We start from the raw sequence: 19,776 nt of genomic DNA on the forward strand, positions 1-19,776 counted from the left end.
TTTAATTGGAATATGACTATGTTAATTGGCTGTTTGTATTGGAAAACTAAAAAAAAATATTTATAAAAAAAAGCATTAGGGAGTTATTTGAAATTTGCTAGTTTTGTTTGCCTTTTCAAGAACTGTCTTCTGATGAAGAGTTAAAGCCTATTGATGACTCAGGTTTTACTAAATATCGCTGTATGTCTGTTTTGAAGTATTGAGTACAGGTAACTTGCAACTTCCGTGCATTGAACTTGTGTTTTACACACCTGGCAAAAAAATTTTTTTAAAAAAAGAGGGCAGAAAGGAGGGGAAAAACTTTGGCAATCCCACCTGCCTTTGAACCCGATGTGATTTGGTCATGTGTTTTCTTGGCTTTACTCAGTATCCGCAGAATGTAACCCCAGGGTAAGTTGAGAGTCACCTGTACTACTGCACGTCTGCTACAAAACTTTGCCAAAGATATATGCCAGATACAAAAATAAAATAGTCAGAATATAGACAACAAAAGTAGCAAGGAGAACTTTGGAGGAAAAGCTTATGGAAAGCAGAAATGCCCATCCGGTTCCTGTGCACAAGGGTCAGCTTACAGGCACAGAATCTTAGAGCTGGAAGGGATCAATAGCCCATTCCTCTGCTGAAAGCCAGGATCGCCCACCCATCGTACAGTGTGCCCAGGAACATCTTTACACTGTGAGCACCATCACACCCACCCTCTATCTTGTTGCAGACTGTCCCATGGATTGCATAAGCCCATCTACTCCCTGCAGGGCTCTTTTTATGTTCTCAGAAACAATTGGGATGCTGGGAGTTGCAGTCCAGCAACATCTGGAAGGCTACAGGTTCCCCAGTCCTAAATGAATTTAAGATCAGCCAGAGCCTCCATCATCCCTCCCAATCTGCTCTGGAGGGTCCGCCAACATTCACTGGGTTTGGGGAACCCTCCGGGGCACATTCTGGGGGCACATAGTGGGCAGGTAGGAGAGTAGGTTCAGTGTGCACAAGTGAAGTTCATTGTGCGAGTAGGACACCACCCCTGGATATTACCCATGATCTTTCACCTTTCTTTAAGCAGCTGTACTTGCATTTACTTAAGGTTACAATGAGCCTAACACTGGTCTGGCTAGTGCTGCACCAGATGTATGCCCTCAAACAGAGAGATTGCCAGCATGTCTCTCTCAGTACTCACAGTTGGTCCCAGGCATATGCCACACTTTCTCCTGGAGGAGAATCCAACAGCATTCAACCGTTAACGACCCAAACCTGGCACAGCTGAGGCAGCAACAATACTCCCTCAAGCTGGCACAGTTATTCATCACGATAATAGGAAAGGAGACTCACAGGTGGGGATGGTTGGCCATAAGCTACCAGCATAAATATATGATTTACTCACAGTCTGTTCATCGCGCAGGTTGGCCTGCTGTCTCCGGAGATCTGCTTTGATGAAAGCTGGGGCATTGGAGGAAGAGAATACAGAGTCAGGAAGGCACTGTGTGTTGACCATAAGCAGCTCTTCACAGAGCAATGGAGCTCAAGGCAAGGTGACATGAGGAACATGGCTTACGACTCAGAAAGCACAACTGAAGTAGGGAACAGGGTCTGTCCTCTCCATGGTGGAAAATAAATTATTTTTAAACCTTAGAACATCTATCCCACTTCTTAAATCTACTCCACTTCTTAGCCACCCAAACAGGTCCCCAAGGCAGCTTCCAGATTAAAAGCACAATAACACAATAAAAATACAACAGGATATCAATTCAATTATTAAAACAGCAGCATGGAAGGACACAAAACAACTAGGTTGGCATAAATAGGGCTATTGGAGAAAGAGGATTTTGTTTGCATTTTAATGAGAAAGGTACCTAATGCACACTTCTTGAACATAGATGCAAACTGAAACACGGCTATTTTACTTGCAAAATTGTGTAATGAGTCAAAACTGCATACAAAAAAAATGTGTTTATTAGGATAAATTCTCACTCAAAGGCATCTCAGACAGACTTTTGGCTAAGAAACCATCCTCTATTTTTTAAGACACTGATGATCATGAGGATTAAAATAATAATAATAATGAAATGCTCCAGAAATGTGCAGAACTGAGTTTAAGATTGAAAAAGAAAATAACTGGAAGAACCAAATTTGACAGATTTGCCATGCCTAGGTTAAAAATAACCACATCAAGTGATTCAACATTGCAGTCCTCCCCTAAACTTCAGTACATTAAGCTGGGGTGGCAATACAAGAGTTGTAGGAAGCAGGACCTGAAAAAGTTTTGACAATTGATTGGACAGTGTGTAGTTACCAGTTATAACAGTGCCGACAAGCAGGAAGCTGCAGAGGAAGAGGTTTCCTGCTTGAGTTCCAAAATGTTCAAAGATCTGTGCTTGGCTAATGGTGAAAATTATTCCAAATATCTAAAACAAGATAAAAAAAGAGTTACAAAGAAGAAACTGAAGAAAGCTACTGCAGCATAGTCCGGCCACACTGCACCATCTAGCACACTGGCAAAGCTAAGCAGGGTCCAGTATGGTTTCAAACTGGATGGGTGACCACGTGTTGAGATTTCTGCATTGGAAAATGTCTGGGGTCCCTTCCAACTCTACAATTCTATGATACCACCTTGAAGAGCTGGATTCATCAACAGAATTCCTGTACATCAGCAAAGCCAAGCTAAGAAGTGAGTCTGTTTACCTGCTATATTTTCTGAGTACGCACTCACCTGTGCAGCTACATTAAGGAGGCCCGATGACGTCCCTTCCGATTCCGGGTATGTCAGTTCTGCCGCAAATTCAAAGCCCAGTGGTAGGTACCCAGTCATGAAGAAACTGCCAGGAAAGATTGGCAGGGACGAAAGCATCAGCAGCTGCAACGTTTGGGCCATGCAATTTCAAAGTGAGGGTGCTTCTCCAAGCCCCACTTCAGGCTCATAGGCATAACCCTATTTGCTTCCCCATGGCCAGGAGCAGCTGGTGGTGCAGAGCAGAATGGCATAGCTTACCTTGCTTCCTATTGGATACTGCTGGTAATCAAGAGGGGAGGGAGTGAGGCTGCAGGGAAGTCAGTGCAGTGCAGACACAGCAGCAGAAGCGTCTGATTGGCCATGCGACAGCACCTACACTGCACCAACCTCCGAGACGCCTCACCACTCCCCCTCTTAGTTTACTGTCAGCAACCTCCACACTGGGAAGCCAGGTCAACAACAGCACCCCACCCCACCAGCAGCTGTTGCCCATAGCATTTCATTCAACCACGCTCTGCAATGCAAATGTTAATGGTCAGCAGAGACATGAAAGGATATGTTGGCTGCTATGCATATCCCAGAGTTCTCACTTTGCCTGGGTATCCATTGCTCGTGGTACTTTCTTACTCTTCACTCCACTGGAGAGAGAAAGAAGGGGCACCTTCATCTCCATTTCAGAGGCAGCCACCAAATGCCTTCAGAGGGAAACTCCTTCGAAGAAGAGAAAATTCACCCTGGGTGTGAGAGAAGAAGCAAACTTACCCCAGCATTCCTGCCGTCACAAAGACCACCCAGATATTGCCTAGGTCCAGAGTAAACGTGAAAACCACCATGCCCACAAATGACATGATGTAAACCAGCAGAGTTGTCTGCCTGTAACAAACAAAACCACAATCAGAATTAAGCTACTGCTCTTACATTGTATTCAATGTTTTAAAATGTGTATTTCATTACATCTTAACAAAAATTAAGTTCTATTGTGCAAGAGCAGAGGTAGAATGTGGGTCCTGCAACAGTCCCCTGAACTTTGCACTGCATCTTACTGCATTGTTAAGCTATCTACCTCAGTCAGAGAGACAGGGAAAAGAGCCTCATGCATGAGCCTGGACCAGCTTCCCCACTGCAGTTCTATGTCACTGTAGGGACAACAAAATGGTGGTTGCCTGGTTCTCTTAGGAGAAACACTGCTGCTGCTGCTGCTGCTGCTGCTGCCGCCGCCGCCGCCATCATTCCTCTTGCCCTCCTTGTTCTCCTCCTGTTTTCAGTTGTGTGAGGGATAAGAGATACCGGGAGCCCCCTCCCATACTGAATACAAGCTCCTCCCCCAGCAGGGAGGGGGAGACTTCGAGTGGCGATTCAGGAAGTGGAAAAGGGAGCACGAGTACCTTAGTGGAGCACAGGCACCGCCGGGGAAAGGAACAAGGAAGCAGGGAGACGGTAGGGAGGAGGCCAATCCCAGCTACTCCGGAATTGCGTAAAAAGCGCAGGGGGCGGAGATTCAGCATGCCTAGATTACTTTGCTGAGGGGAAACGCGCGAATCGCCATTCGGAGGTACTGAGGAAGACTGACAGCATGCAACACTATCTGTAAATAAAACTGCCCTTAGCACTGTAAATACACAGCACCAATAAAAGGATAAAATGCAGAGCTGTGTGGAGTCGTTACTCTGAAGTAGCCCACCCAGGCCACTGTGACAAGTTGGTTGCTGTGGAATTTTGTGATGTCATCTGGTGGCACGGCTTTCGAGGCAGCAGTGGGCGATCTGCCTTTCTATTGGATGCTGCTGGAGTCTTCAGAGCTTCTGCTGGTGACGTCTAATTTGGGCGCCACTTTTTTGTGTGTTTAATCATTATTTTAGGTATGAAAGGTTTGCTTTTGGGGGGGGGGAATTATGCCAGATCCCTCACTGATGGGCATGGAACGTTGTGGCCAAATTTGTTACATTACAGTTCAGCGGTTACGGAGAAAGGCTGTGACCTCTGCGCACGCAATGCCTACATATATATATATATATATATATATATATATATATATATATATATATGGCAGAGCTTTGAAGCTGATCCTAGCTACTTTACAGTATTAAAGTAAGAACAGGAGCGAGAACAGGGCTTCAGTGCGCTTGCTAAGTATTCCTTGGGTGGAGCACGGATGGTGAGAGACATTTTACACACAGATTTTTAGGATCTCCCTGGATTTTGCCTTTAAAAAATCTGCTAGGGAACAGGGAGAGATGTACTTTAATATGGGAAGAGGACAAGAGAGGCTGAGACTGAGTCATCCAAACCTAGTTAGCACTCTGCAGTTGTTGTTGTTTAGTCGTGTCTGACTCTTCGTGACCCCATGGACCATAGCACGCCAGGCACTCCTGCAGTTGAGTTTGCTATTAAAGGGAGTGAGATTAAGGGCAGCCACAATTTGCTTCTAGCCAACTGTGGAAGAGCAATAACTCAGCAGGGCTGTTGAAGTACAGAGTTACCGTTTACAGTGGTAGGAGGTATATATAAGTTCAGCGATTACCGTTCTGCGTTGGGTCATAGATATATCCTTAACGTTTAATGGGAGGGCAGCCTGCTATTTTCAGAGCAAACATGCACAGAACGACAAGAAGCTGCCACGCTGTTATATCAGGGATAACCAGGATACAGTAAAATTGTATCTATCTTGCTTCACTCTGAAAAAGCACTCTCTGTAAGTACCCTGCATTCCAGAGAATGGCTTGGCAGGAGGGGTGGGTACCTTTCGCGGTTATAAAAAGGGCAGATCAGCAACAGTTGCCTTAAATCCCCCCTGTCAAGCTAAAACATGCAACTTCTCAAAAGCTTCCTTCTCAAATGATAATAATAATTTAAAAAACCTCTTCCTGTACTTTAGGAGATTTATAGCATTTGTGCTTGTGTGTGCATGGATTAATTCTTATCCATAAGTGGTAAAAACCGCAAGAGGCTTTGCAGGATCCTTGTTAAATCAGATGAGCAGAAACACGTCACTCCTAGCAGCTAAATTCACCCAAAAAAGTTCATTTTACTCACCTCTGTTTCAGGGTAGTTTTACATGTTACTGCGGGAAGCAGGCTGATCCCCCCCAGGAAGTGATAGTTGAACCCTTAGCCAATAAATATCTACAAATTACACACCTGGAAGCCGTATTTGCTTTGGCAGCTAAGAAGCTCCAGTCTAGGTATGTTAATGGATCATACTTTACGCTGTTGGTTTTCATGCTGCAGACTTTTATGCTGTAGATGTTACTGGTTAGGTTGTGTGATTTTAGAGGAATCCCTTTGTTGTTCATTGTGAAGGCCTTTGGCTATATACAATAAATTGATTGATTGATTGATACGGAGGGAAGCATAAACCAAGTGTTCACCTCATTGCACCAAAGTTGGGGTGAGGGAGGTATCTGCAGAGGGAGGGCTTTATCCTTCCCCTGAAAGTCTAATATTTGCCAAGGTAATAATGCCTCCTTCCTCCTCCACACACTTATCTTCTTCACTTGTTCCTTCTGTCATCCCAGCTTAACTATGTACAGTATAGAGCCTCTATAGAAAGCATGATGTTAAGCAGTGCTAAAAACTAGCCCGTTGGCTGCTGCTGTTTAAGACAGAAAGCCCTTTGGCGGAGATTTCCATGTAGTGGCACAGCTGCCTTCTGGGAGGTACGAATCAGCAAGGCCACATGCCTTGAGCAGGCCTGGATTGAGTCACACCACTAGTGTCACAACACTTGTGAAGATATAGGAAGTCTCCTTATACAGGGTCACTGAATTATAGCATGTGCAGCTAGAGGGACAGTGACAACCTCTGTGCTGCACGATGGGTAATTTTTTTATATAAAAAAAATACCTTTAGAAATACTTAAGAAATTTATGAGACCCAGATATTTAAGGACTGTTTGAACACACCACAGTGGCAGAAAATTAAAAGTTTTTGTTCCTAGGTCCCAAACTTTCCATAGCTCTAGCTTTGCAAAACAGAAGACACCCTGACAACCCGCAGCCTTCTGCAAAATTCCCACCTCCTAGCTCTTCACCACTCAACTTTTCAATTCCAGTCCATTATTTACCTCTCCTGCATCCTGAAAGATGCTTTGAGATCTGTCTTTGCTCTTGGTTTTCCTCACAATACTTTGTTTGTGGGCACTCTCACTCCCTTTCATTGCCTTATCAAAGAAAATCTTCCTGCTGAGGTAAGGCATTTGTTTTATCAGATAAAAACTTGTATTGCTTCAGTTTTCATTATCCTGTATTAGTGGTCATGAGGTTGTTTTTCATAGTTGGCTTTAATTGCTGTGAGCTGCCTTGAGTGGTATGAAGGCCCCAGAAAAGCAGGAAACACATTTTTATATAACTAAATACATTTGCAGGGGAGAATCAGTGGCCGGGGAGATAAGCATCCCTACCTCCTGCCCAGCAATCGTTTCTTGTGTCAGCACACATCTGCCAAGAGAGCATCTAGTCTGGACCTAAGAGGAATATTGTGGTGCATCTCAATTCCCCTTTACTCTAGCTACCCACCTCTCTTTCCCTAGAAACACATTCAAAAAGCTACAGACATATCTTAGGAAGTAAATCAATGCAATACCTTAGGGATGCTACACATTTAAACCAGCCTTTCTACAATATATGAAAATGCTCTTGGCCCTCTTGGCAAGCCTTTACCCCAAACTGTGATCCCCGCCTCTTCCTCCTACCAACCTTTAAAAAAATAAAATAAACAAAATGCTATGTTTTCTGCTAGTCTCTCCGATGCACAGTTCATTTAGCTAGGACAAGCACAGCCGCACACCGCAAACAGTAGACGTCGCAGGCGCGTGTGCCAAGGATTTCAGCCAAATAGCTCCAAAGCTCTTCCAAAGCAGGAAGCAGCTCCTGCAGAGTTTCCCCCTATACTTACCCGCTGAATAGGGGTGGTATAAAGGACTTACTTGTAGGTTTTGGTTCTGTCCAACCAGATGCCAGTGATCAAAGCTCCAACCATGCCAGCCACTACAATGGTGAGGCCAATTCGACCAGCGTTCAGCTGCTCATCCTGCAGAAACACACAAATCCGCAGAGCAGTTTGCTTTCAAGAATGCAAACAGCTGGAGGGACATCAGGAGACCTCGGGGTGGAACCAAGAGCACTGAAAACCGATGTGGTACGCAGGACCCAGGGGTTAGGCTAGGACCAGAGAGACCCTGTTCAGGGCTCCACTCCAGCAGTGAGGCTCACTAGGTGAGAATCTTCCTTCAGGCAATGGAATGAGAACCTGCTCCAGCCTGAGGGCCACATACTCACATGCACAATTTCCCAAGGGCCGCATGCCAATGATTAAAGAGGCCAGCGGCAAAAGTGGGCATTGACTAGGGAGAATCTGGAGGCATTATCAGCACTACAAGGCTTTGAAGACACTGTTGGGAGGTGGTATTATATTCCTGATCCACATGCGTACACAAAATCAGGAGCGTTTTTCCCACACACAAGGCTTAAAATGACATTCTGCTTGGAATACGCATGCATGAAATCTGCCTTGATTTTTCGAATGCCTCTCTTCCTTTTCCCGTTGAGCATCAGAAAACGACTGATTGCTCACATACATGGAATTAAGAGGCTGAGAAATTATTTTCAGCCTCATGTTCTCAGACTCTTGTCTTCGTTCTTCATTTTAAGGCTCCCCCACAAGAGAGGATCACAGACATCTATTATGCAGCAAGAGCCAGTGTCCTGAAGGGCAAGCCAGTGCCATGACAGCTGAACAGAACGTCACTTACCTTATAGTGGCTGAGCACCATGCGGGTGAGTAGGGTCGAGAGAGCATAGAAGCAGCCTGTGTTTAAGCCTGGAAGGTAGATAACAAGACAGCAAATTCATAGCGTGCCCTTGATTACGACACACACAGCAGCACAGCCAGGTCTCAATCACAAAATCCAGTGAGGTCAAAGCTAAATCGGGGTTTGAACCCTTGTTAAAGTCTGGATGAACACACATAGAGCAGCTTTGTTGTCTCCACAGTCATGATACTAATCTTCAGGTATTTCCTGAACACACACAACACCCCTTCCTCTTCCTGCAATTGTACACTTGAGTTTATTTATTGGGACGGGGGGGATTTAAGAAATACTGAAATGCAGGCGCACAGACGGGACAATGACTAGAAGACGACGTTACTTTGGAACAAGCATCATTCAGTCACATCAAAGCTGCTGTCTCATTAACCAGGTAGGAGCTGGAGCGGGGGAAGAGATAGTGAAAAACCCAGAGCACAGGTGAGAGGGATGCAGTTCGCAATTCCTCTTTCACAATTTTCTAGAGGAGACCACCTGAATAACTGGGCACAGCCTCTGATGTACACTTTTATTGCAGCCCAGCTCTCCACACAAGCCCAGCCACTGCTGCTGTCACCATTCATACTTCTAAAACAGTGTGGTGTTTCTTCACAGCTCCACCAATATCTCTAGCGCAGCCTGTCGCTGCGTTTCAGTTCCCCTGTTTAACGGGAAGGAGACAAATGAGCAAAGAGAAACACTGTTTCAGCATCCCCAAAGCACAATGCAGCAGTTTGGATTCCTAAAGGGGACTTGTCAGAACAATAACGAAATGCACAAACGCACAGATTCATCATTGGCCTCTGCCCACAGTAGAATTAATTGCCGCAGACACAGCAGTGATTTCTAAACCTTTCATCGCTATCGATCCTCATACATTTTTTCTTTCTGCTTTTGTATGATCACGTCCAAGAGATCAGTGACAGTTCACTGCGCTTCTGCTCAGTGTGGACGGTAATATCAATCATCACCATCATCACCATCTCAGTAGGATGGACTGTTAGTTTGACCACACTTACAATGAATCCAAATTCTGCCAGCAGAGCTGTGGCAGAAATGACACACTGCAGAATATTTAACATTGCCATACCGGATGCAGAATGGAAAGCCTGTTATTTACAACAGGGCGATAAACCACATAGAAGGAAGTCAATAACTCCCAGCCGAGAGACATGACGGTGAACTTTGAATACTCTTGTCTTCTTCAGGAGGAAGGTCGATTGCAATCACTCTGGCACACTCTTCAAACAATCAACAAGCCAACCACTAAGGAAGTGATAAGGCAGGCAAGATGCTGACAGGACACATTCCAGGGGACCACCTGACCCTGAACGTAGGCAGCAGCACACCTTGTCCTTTGTGCTACACTGTTTTGACAGAGAAATGGGATGAATTGAAGGGTACGCTTAAGGCCAATGACACAGTCTTGGCGGGGTGGATGGTGGGGGGGACTGGTAGAAATCAGGACTCTGGAATTCATTTCATGTCATTTGTTCAAATAAAACCACATCCTTTCTCTTGTCACAAGACCATAGCATCACAAGATTTTAGTGTGACTTTATAGGGAAGCATGCAGAGCCCTATTTGTTAAGCTGTCATTGCTGTAAAAACAGAAAACAAAATACCCCCAAACCAATGCGTGACTTCAGTGAAAAGCTTCATGATAAATTTGGAAGCCAAAAGGAATGTCCTATTAATTTGTATGAGAAAATGAATGCCTACCTAACTGCTCATTAGAGAAAGTTCTGTCATCTCCCTTTCTCCCCTAGTGCTGTTTGTTTGTTTGTTTGTTTGTTTGTTTGTTTGTTTGTTTGTTTGAACCTTATTAGAGTTTGAACCATTGGCAGAGTCTTGGGAAAGGGTGGAAAAAATTGCTTGTAGAGGCCAGATGAAGCCCCTGAACTGAGAGTTAGCTATCCCTGTTCCAGGCATGCTACTGCTACACCTACCTGCTCCCTGTCAGTTTAATCCAAAGCAAGATTCACCCCCACAATCCCCACACACACCTAGCAACATTTAAGTCCAATGTAGCCATAGCAGCAGCCATAGGTGCTGGAGGAGATTCCCATGGACTGCAAGAAAATCAAACCTATCAATTCTTAAGGAAATCAGCCCTGAGTGCTCCAATACTTTGGCCACCTCATGAGAAGAGAAGACTCCCTGGAAAAGACCCTGATGCTGGGAAAGATGGAGGGCACAAGGAGAAGGGGACAACAGAGGATGAGATGGTTGGACAGTGTTCTTGAAGCTACCAACATGAGTCTGACCAAACTGTGGGAGGCAGTGGAAGACAGGAGTGCCTGGCGTGCTCTGGTCCATGTGGTCACGAAGAGTCGGGCATGACTAAACGACTAAACAACAACAAGAAGCTATAGCAGTGCAGCTGTGGAATGATTATCTGGAGGGAGAGAGATAAGTGACACCTTGCCTCCATATAGTCTAAGACATATGAAATATTTGGTTGTTTTGGATGTTTTCAACCTGCTTATCTGTGAAAGGAGGCTGGGAAAGAGGTTAAAAGGAATAGTTTTCAAAACTATAGACTTGAAAAACCCTGGGATACTCTGGGAGGAAGGGCAGGATATAAATTGAATACACAAATCATAACACATAATAACTGGTTATAAGTTACTTTGGGCTGTCCTGGGCAAGATAAAGCAACTAACAAATTTAATACTATTCATAACTAAATGGCCTAAATGTGAGAAATGCTCTCAGGAAGATCCATTTCCATCCTTCTTTTGGCATTACTTTAATCCGTAAGTGATCCCTGCCTCTTTCTTCTGAATTCCGTTCCACTGAATGACAGGGACAAAAAAGAGAGAGAAGACTTTCTGTCTGAAAGTCTTGCGTCTTTATTTCCTCAAAAGAATTCAAATGCAGAACAATAGTAGGACTGTCTCTAGCAACTAATTGTGATGCTCAGAGCAGCAAGATGCCTGAATGCAAAAGACTGTGCAATACTGGATCTGAACGGATTAGGGAGAAGCAGGAACACTCTGCAAACTGTATTCCCGCTCAGGACATCTTCTGCACTGTGCACAGGAGGAAGGGAAAAAAGACACCCCAAAAATTGCTCCATCTCTTTCAGCCAGGAAGCCAAACCACCCAATCATTCCTTTGGCTACATAGCAGAACTGGAGCCAGAGCTCTCAGAGCAATGAGAGGGCTGTCTTTACAACACTGCATACCCTGATCCCTCAAATAAACAAACAAGGTGGTTGTTGTCTAGAGCTAGAGAGAACCCATAGAGAACAGGAGACATATCAAATCTTTTCTGTTACTGTGGAGAGAGAACTGAACACAGCCATCAAATTACTCTTGCTGTGCTAGGGCCTATAACTGAGACTTCTGTTGAGCCGAAGACACTGGGAGGAATTATGAGCCTTTGATTCTGTCTGGGTAAGCATTTCAGCATGTCAGACAGAATAATTCCCCTTCTTTGCCTTCCACATGCTGTCCCCGGGGGTACTCCCACCCAACTCCTGAGTCAATTTTGGGGCAAGGTGTGTGTGCAGGAGGAGGGAGGGGCAGGCCCACTGTGCAAGTGAAAGTCTTTGCTTAGGGCTTCTGCAAGCAGGACTCTTCAGTTCAACCCCACCCACACATTTCCACAGAACTTTACAACTCCTCCCTGTTTATAGATGCTTCCTCAAAGGAGGTTTCTTCATGTTCCAAATGTGCCAATTCAGTGCAACTGTGCACAGTTGCGACATAAAGCAAGGGTGCTTGAAATAGCACACTAGAGCCAGCTTCCAGTTTTGCCCTAAAGCAGAAAAGCACAAGTGAAGAAAAACCCCAGGCACGCTGGAAGGCTTCCTAAGCAACACGTTTTCTCTCCCCCCCCCCCTTTTCTTTACCATGTACAAAAGTGGGAGAATTGTCCAAGCACACTTAAATAAGCACAAAACCTCCTAAATCAGGGGTAGCTAACTCATGGGTCATGGGCCATAGCTGGGTCTCCAGGTTTTTTTGTGGGGGGTGTGTGGAGTGAAGGCTGTCTTTCAAGAGCAGCACTGAGCACTGTTGACTTCTCTACAGCCAGTTGTTGTGTTTTTCTTCGCTGCTTCTACACAGTCAACAGTCCGTCAAATGTTGCAGAAGATGGGGCTGGAACTCCAATGGGAAGGGTTAGAAGTAGTTTGTGGGGAAGGAATGGGTGGAACGGTTCAAAAACTTTCCCTTCCTTTTTATTTCCTCTAAGTTGCTGGTTTGTTAAAGGTTTTCTGGTGTGTGTGTGTTTGCAAAATTAGGAAGAAAAATACTTGTGTTTAAAGCTATCCCTCTGTACTGTGTTGGCAAATAGAGTTTCCAGTTTCTACCTTCATATTCAACGGATTGATTGAGTTAAAAATATGAAACTGCACGTGCCAAGAGTTGTTGTTATTATTATTATTATTAATCAAAGTTAGCAAACTGTTTCTTATGGAGTAGCATTTAAAGTACAGTGGTACCTCGCTTAACGAATGCCCTGCTTAACGAAATTTCCGCTTAACGAAAGGATTTTTCGAGCAGAGGTTGCCTTGCTAGACAAATTCATTTTATGAAAAATTCATCTAGCGAATCGCGGTTTCCCATAGGAATGCATTGAAACTCAATTAATGCGTTCCTATGGGCAAAAAAAAATTCAAAAAAAAATTCAATGCATTCCAATGGGTTTCACTAGACAAATTTTTCGTTATAAGAAAAGACCCGTGGAATGAATTAAATTCGTCTAGCGAGGCACCACTGTAGTGGCATAAAGTGAAGTGGAAGAGAAATGTCCGTTGTGCCTTCAATACTGACACATGAAGAAATTAGACGAGCGCTTTTTGATGATGGTGCTGACAGCAGCAAGAGTCTTCTGTGAAGACAAACTATAAGGAAGCTTTCTTCTTAGTAAAAAGTTACAACCTTTTACATAGGTGGGGCTAACAGAAAGGGGGACACAAATCACAACTGATCATGGGATGTGGTCCTGACTGTGCTATTTCCTCACACAAATATTAGTTGCAGACTGTCTTAAATGAAATTAGATGCTTTGGTATGTGTCTTTCTAAAAGCAGAATTAATTTTAATTTTATCTTTAACTCGATTTGGAATGTTTTCTGTGTTGTCGTTTTTTAAAGGATGGCTTATTACAAAACGAGTTGCTGTTTTATACTTAAGCTTGCTGCCTTGAGTACTGTATGGTACAAAGGCAGCCTAAGAATTAAAGAAAACGAATGAATGACGGAGAAACTGCCATGTTGGCTGCTCCTTATGAGCAGGAAAGGAACCTTACCATAACTGACTATTAGAAGCACAAAGTTGACATTGCGAAACAGACGGACAATAGATTGCAGGTAGGAATATTCCTCAGGTGATGCTGTGTGGATCAAGGCTTGGGCCCGGCTCGGAGGATGCGGAGGCTTTTCCTTGAACACTATGGAAAGAACACAGAACCAGAAGTTAGGAATGGATTGGACGCTGTGCCCGACTGCAGAACAGTTCAGTTCAGTTCAGTTTTATTACAGCAAGAGCCAGCAATACAAAGTACCATAATTCCAAACAAAAAATCAGCAATAACATCACCAGAAGCAGAACAGTTACACAAAAGGAATTTGCAGTGTATTATTCAATAGAAGAGATTTACGTTTCTTAATAGCTAAAGTGCAGAATTTGGCCACATCATATGATACTGGACTTGAGGAATCTTCCAGAAGGAATTTTAGTAAGATTTCGGAGGAGAATTCCAAATAATATTTTAAGGGTATAAATTTTGATAAAAGGGGTAAAATAAGTCGAGCTCGTTCTTCACTATAAAATTCACAGAATAAAAGGATGTGAGTGACAGATTCTACCTTATTGGACATGCAAGGGCACAGGCGCTCATGAATTGGTACCCGCATAAATTTGCTGTACAGCACAGCTGAGGGCATTGCCTCAAAACAGGCTCTAGAAAAGGCCCATCTATAGGCTTCGTTAGTGATGTTAGATAAGTAAGGGGCAGCTGCAAAGTTAGGCCATGATTTTAGACATCTGTTATTCTCCGGGAGTAAGTCATCTTCTTGTTGTAATTCAACATCGTGAAGTCCCTGAGTAATAATTATTTTTGACTGCAGAACAAACATAGGGGCATTGGCAAAGAACCTTGCAGAGCAGGGGCTGGGAACCTGCTTCCCTCATCCCATGGGCCAATTTTGACAGATGGGTCTCTGCCTGTCAATCACCTGATGTCACATGATCTGCTTTTGCCCTTGTGAGCGATCAGATAATTGTATGGCGAGGAAGCCATGGAAGCTTCGGCAATCAACTGATCACCACCGCTTGCATGACATGTGTATGGCACTTTGCAAGCCCTGGTGATTAGCTGATTAGCAGAGGAGAAGCAGATTTCAGAAAAGAGTAAACCTATCTGGTGCCAACTTTAGTCATCATTCTCACCTAGAGGTTTGTCTTATGGATTTACTATTTCCAGACAGTACATATTTACAGGAAGCAGCTGTCAAAAAGAGAAGTTCGTGATTTCCGGAGTTCACACAGTGTCCAAACCTGATTTATAAATCAGCCTTAAACTGTATCCCACTTCAATCTACTTACCAAAAGCTACTAAGATGAAGAGTGCTGTTGCCACAGCCGCAGTCATAAAAAACATGATGCTAATATGATAGGCCAGCTTCTCCTTCTCTTCCACATCGGGAACCAGAACTGGAGGCAGGAGGAAACCCACTGCAATGCCAAGCTAAACACAGAAAGCATCATCAGATGGCGTTTGTCATCTCTCACACTTATCTAGTCCAGTAAACTTATCTATGGTCTATGGAGGAGGTTGTTTTAAATCTACTTCATCTCATATTTTACCAAAAGCCATAAGAAGTGATCACTTCAGGACCACCACTTATCCTGACAGGAACAACATTATGCATTGGGTTGCACTAGAGGACCCTTGAGGTCCCTTCAAACAAATCCTATAAAGGCTCAGAACTCTACAGCTATCATTTCTGCTTATGCTAGCTTCACCAGCTAAAGCCAAATTCCACAGTTTAAGCTGGCGAAGTATGCACAAATATCCAAGCATTTGGATACACTTGGCCAGACAGTCTTAAGACTAAATGTATTAACCCCACCCAACATTCATTTGAAGCCAGGCACTAGTAAAATACAGTCCTTAGGACTGAAGCAGTGGGTCTTCAACTACAAATGGTTAGGAATCGCAAGTGGGAAGAATGCTATTGCACTCATATCCTAACAGACTTCACATAGTCATTTGGTTAGCCACTATGAAAACAGGATGCTGGCCTAGATGAGCCTTTGGCTGAATCCAGGAGGGTTCCCCTTATGTTAACTGCCTCCTCTCAAATTGACATCAGTTCGTACCAATTTGTGTGTGAATATACCTATTCAGCTGAGCAAAACCCCAAACAGTGTACAGAGGACCATAACAACCATAACAATAATAAAATTATAGAACATCAACATGAGTAAGATACATAAGCAAAAACTTTTTGACATCTTAAGCAAGGCTTAAAAGCATAAAAGAATAGGCTTTTCTTAAAAGGCTTAAAAGAATAAAAATGTATTAAAGTGTTTTCTAAAGGTTGTGAGGTTTAAGCCCAGATGACCTCCCCATTGTCAGGAAGTTTTTTAGGCTGCCTCCTGTGAACTCTCACAATTTTACACAGCAAAGGACTTTCAACCAGGGCTCATTGCACGAGGATGCAATCTTCTTGCTCCGAGCCTTGTAAGGCACTTTGTGCCTCAGCCTTATATATAATTACATCGCCGCCCTAAATACACAGCAGGGTTAAATTGTTTCCTAAATTTTAAAATACAAAGCCTTTTCAGAGAGGAAATCCTAAACTAAGTATCCTTTTTAAAGATATTCATACGAGTTGATAAGAATAGGTACTTCATATCAACTCTGTAGCTAAAAAATACCGATGAACCTAATATTGTACATGCTGTGACATCCCAGCATGTCAGTTCTCCCAGCTGTGACACAGGGAGAATGGGCTTAGTTAATACATCACAGCCCTTTAAGAGCAAACTCAGGTAGTGAGTGCCAACAGAAACTGAGCTAAAACGGGGTACTGAGAAATTTGATTAGAGGGGGCAGTAATCAGAAATTCAAACAAAACTGGGGGAAATTCGGAGATTATGTGAAGAAGCAGTGCCCCCAAATTAAAACTTGGATTTATTTTTAATATTCTGTTGAGATCCCTAGAAAGATTGTAAAGGAAAGCAGTATTACTGTATATGAACTATGTAACCCGGGACGAGGACAAGTGGAAGTCGACCTAAAGAAGAATATACAGTGGTACCTTGGTTTACAAACACAGTTGTTTCCAGAAGTCTGTACTTAACCTGAAGTGTACTTAACCTGAAGCAAACTTTCCCATTGAACGTAACGGAAAGTGGATTAATCCGTTCCAGATGGGTCCGCGGAGTACTCAACCTGAAGCGTACTTAACACGAAGTATGAGTGTAATTGGTTCTGAGAGTCCGTACTTAACCTGTCCTGAAGTGTACTTAACCTGAAGCGAACTTTCCCACTGAAAGTAATGGAAAGTGGATTAATCCATTTCAGACAGGTCCGCGGAGTACTTAAACTGAAAATACTCAAACCGAGGCATACTTAAACCAAGGTATGACTGTATGTGAATATAAAAGAAACTATCTTATTTGACAATATATGGATATATCATCTACCCGATTGAGGTTATGATTTAGATACTTATTGGTAGGTTTTTTAAAGTTGTATATTGTTAATAATAGGTGTGTTTGGTTTGGTTTAAAAAAATTATATTATTTCTATATTATCTGCTTATATTTTACGGTATCTGGATAATTTGTGTAAAATTTAATAAAGATTTTAAAAAAACAAAAACGGGGTACTGAGAAACCAAAGAGAGGTATCGGCCAACTTAGGTGTGAGGGGGAGCCTGTCCAATAAGGACTAAGCACACTCATGTTGAGAAATAGAAACTGGGAATTTGGTGTGGGGGTGGCTGGTCTGCTGGGGGAGGTTGTAGCAGGTTGGCTGGACAGTTGCTGGGAATCGCAAGTAGGCAGTGCTGTGGCATTCAAGTGCTGCTTTTGCATTTCCCCAAAACATTTGGTTTACCACTATGAGAACAGGATTGTGGCCTAGATGGGCCATTGACCTAATTTAGCAGACTCTTCTCTTCTTATAAACATTCCTATTGTGAGATAAAAAAGACATTGTAGTATTTTGTGGCAGGTCCCACCTTTTTGTCTAACTCGGCATTCCTTCACAAGAAGTCTACTCTAAATAGACTAAGCGAACTGGAAAAACGTATTCTCTCTTTTACAGGGTATGGTGGGCTCTCAGGCCAGACTCTGAGCATTTGTGACTGCTGTTCAGACTGCATGGCTGTGTCTCGCTTATCTTGTATGAAGGTGGAATCAAAGCTTTGCTTTTCTACATGGAAGACTTGACTTGCATATTTAGGTTAATGTGCCCTGCTCTGTCACTACCAACTCCACGGACTGCAGTTTAAACACAGATCCAGAAGACATTGTTTCTGTTTTGTTGGTATTACAGGAGCAGGACTTAGGAAAACTGGAATAAATAATTGTTATTACAAACATATATGACAAATGCGTTACAAAATAAATTGTGAGAACTAAATAGTTCCTCATGTTATGGTGGAGAAATTCAAATTATGGACTGTGTCATGTTTGACCTTTCAATATATTAACTTGTTTTCAATTGTGAAACCAATAATACCATCTAAACCTACAAATCATTAACTCCCGCAATGTTTGCTGGAGATCTTCATTCGCCCTGAAAGTCCCTCTTATCATTCCACACCTGGGCTGCTCTGGAGCTGACTACTATCATGGTGAGACACATGTGGGCAGAGATTCCTGAAACTCAGGTCATTGACGTGAATGACAGAGCCACAACTGAAAGCAGGGATGTCTATCAGGTAGATCGCAGGATGAAAGAAAGTGATCACCAAATAATAATAATAATAATAATAATAATAATAATAATAATAATAATAATTTATGTATACCCCACCCATCTGGCTGGGTTTCCCTAGCCACTCGGGGCGGCTTCCAACAAAACATTAAAATACAATAATCTATTAAACATTAAAAGCTTCCCTAAAGCTTCAGATGTCTCCTAAAAGTCTGGTAGTTGTTTTTCTCTTTGACATCTGGTGGGAGGGCTTTCCATAGAGCGGGTGCTACTACTTGTAATGTAATGTAATGTAATGTAATGCTGGCCCCTAAAAATAGCTCCACAACTTTGGCCTCCCCCTAAAAATAGCTCCACAACTTTGGCCCTTCCCTCCAATGACAATGGGTAGATCACTGCCAGTTTTTTTATACTGGATTGCAGTCCCTTGGGAGTTGGACATCATGCTACAATGTAATAATGCACAACATATCCCACTTCAATGCATGGGACAATTAAGAAGAGATTTCCAAGAATTTTGCCCCTAGCACTTTCAGTGTGAGAACACTTCAAAGTGCTTATCACGTTCATCCTGAAATAGGTAAGTGCACCCACTTTGTGGATTGGAAACAAACAAACTCAAAGGTAAGTGCCTTGCCCAAGGATAGAGTAGACTATTTGATGACTCAGTGGCATCATAAACTATTGTGCCATGTTTTAGACCACGACTAAAAGTTGCCGCTTCTATTCAGGTCACTCTGTTCAAGTGATCTCCCAGAAACCAGGCCCCACTAATTCCCAAGGTCCCCAAAAGAAGACAACCAGCTTAATTTCTGTATAGCTGTGAGGAAAGCATACAGATCTGAGTCTTTACTTGAAAGGGAAATAAGGCCACGGGCCACACTGGCTGGGAGTTGGAGTCCATGGAATATCTGGAGGTCCCCCATCCCTGATCTACAACTATAGCAAATCCTAAAACTGATGCCAGCTACCGGTACTTCCTCCCACAGTCTAGGTATCCAGCATGCAATAGTACAGGGGTAGGCAACCTAAGGCCCATGGGCCACAAGCATCCCACAGGGGTCATTTAACAGGTCCGCGAGCCGCCCCTGAACCAAGCCACCCGCTCGGTGAGTCCCTGTGCGCTGTGATAAACTGGTGCAGCACGGAGCGGGGACTTGCTTCTGCAGCGTCGGATGCCGGAAATTGCTTCTGCAGAGATGCAGACGCTGGAAATCGCGGGCACACGCACTCATGCGCGCACACAATCCAGCCCACGAAGAGATCTCTGCTGGAGTGAACTGGCCCAGGCGAGGTAAACCTTGCAATAGCAGATCAGAGCAAACCTGAAATTTAATATTCT

At 43.5% G+C, this 19,776-nt stretch overlaps 1 protein-coding gene across 3 annotated transcripts in view; it reads right to left on the reverse strand.

The window, feature by feature from the left end:
- The window catches only part of FLVCR2 (FLVCR choline and putative heme transporter 2), a 228,292-nt gene that overhangs the window by 194,743 nt on the left and 13,773 nt on the right, over positions 1–19,776 (reverse strand). For 2 of the 3 annotated variants that reach the window (XM_035108211.2, XM_035108203.2), the window contains exons 2-9: positions 15,086–15,227; positions 13,788–13,928; positions 8,471–8,538; positions 7,646–7,749; positions 3,485–3,595; positions 2,702–2,807; positions 2,285–2,396; positions 1,376–1,431 (exon numbers count right to left, since the gene is read on the reverse strand). In XM_035108211.2, the coding sequence (XP_034964102.2) occupies positions 1,376–1,431; positions 2,285–2,396; positions 2,702–2,807; positions 3,485–3,595; positions 7,646–7,749; positions 8,471–8,538; positions 13,788–13,928; positions 15,086–15,227 (840 nt within the window). Of the gene's footprint in view, positions 1–459; positions 1,432–2,284; positions 2,397–2,701; positions 2,808–3,484; positions 3,596–7,645; positions 7,750–8,470; positions 8,539–13,787; positions 13,929–15,085; positions 15,228–19,776 lie in introns of all 3 variants that reach the window. The other variant, XR_009557326.1, reaches the window with a different exon arrangement.

Source organism: Zootoca vivipara, chromosome 1, assembly GCF_963506605.1.
Source record: "Zootoca vivipara chromosome 1, rZooViv1.1, whole genome shotgun sequence".
NCBI classification, from domain to species: domain Eukaryota; kingdom Metazoa; phylum Chordata; class Lepidosauria; order Squamata; family Lacertidae; genus Zootoca; species Zootoca vivipara.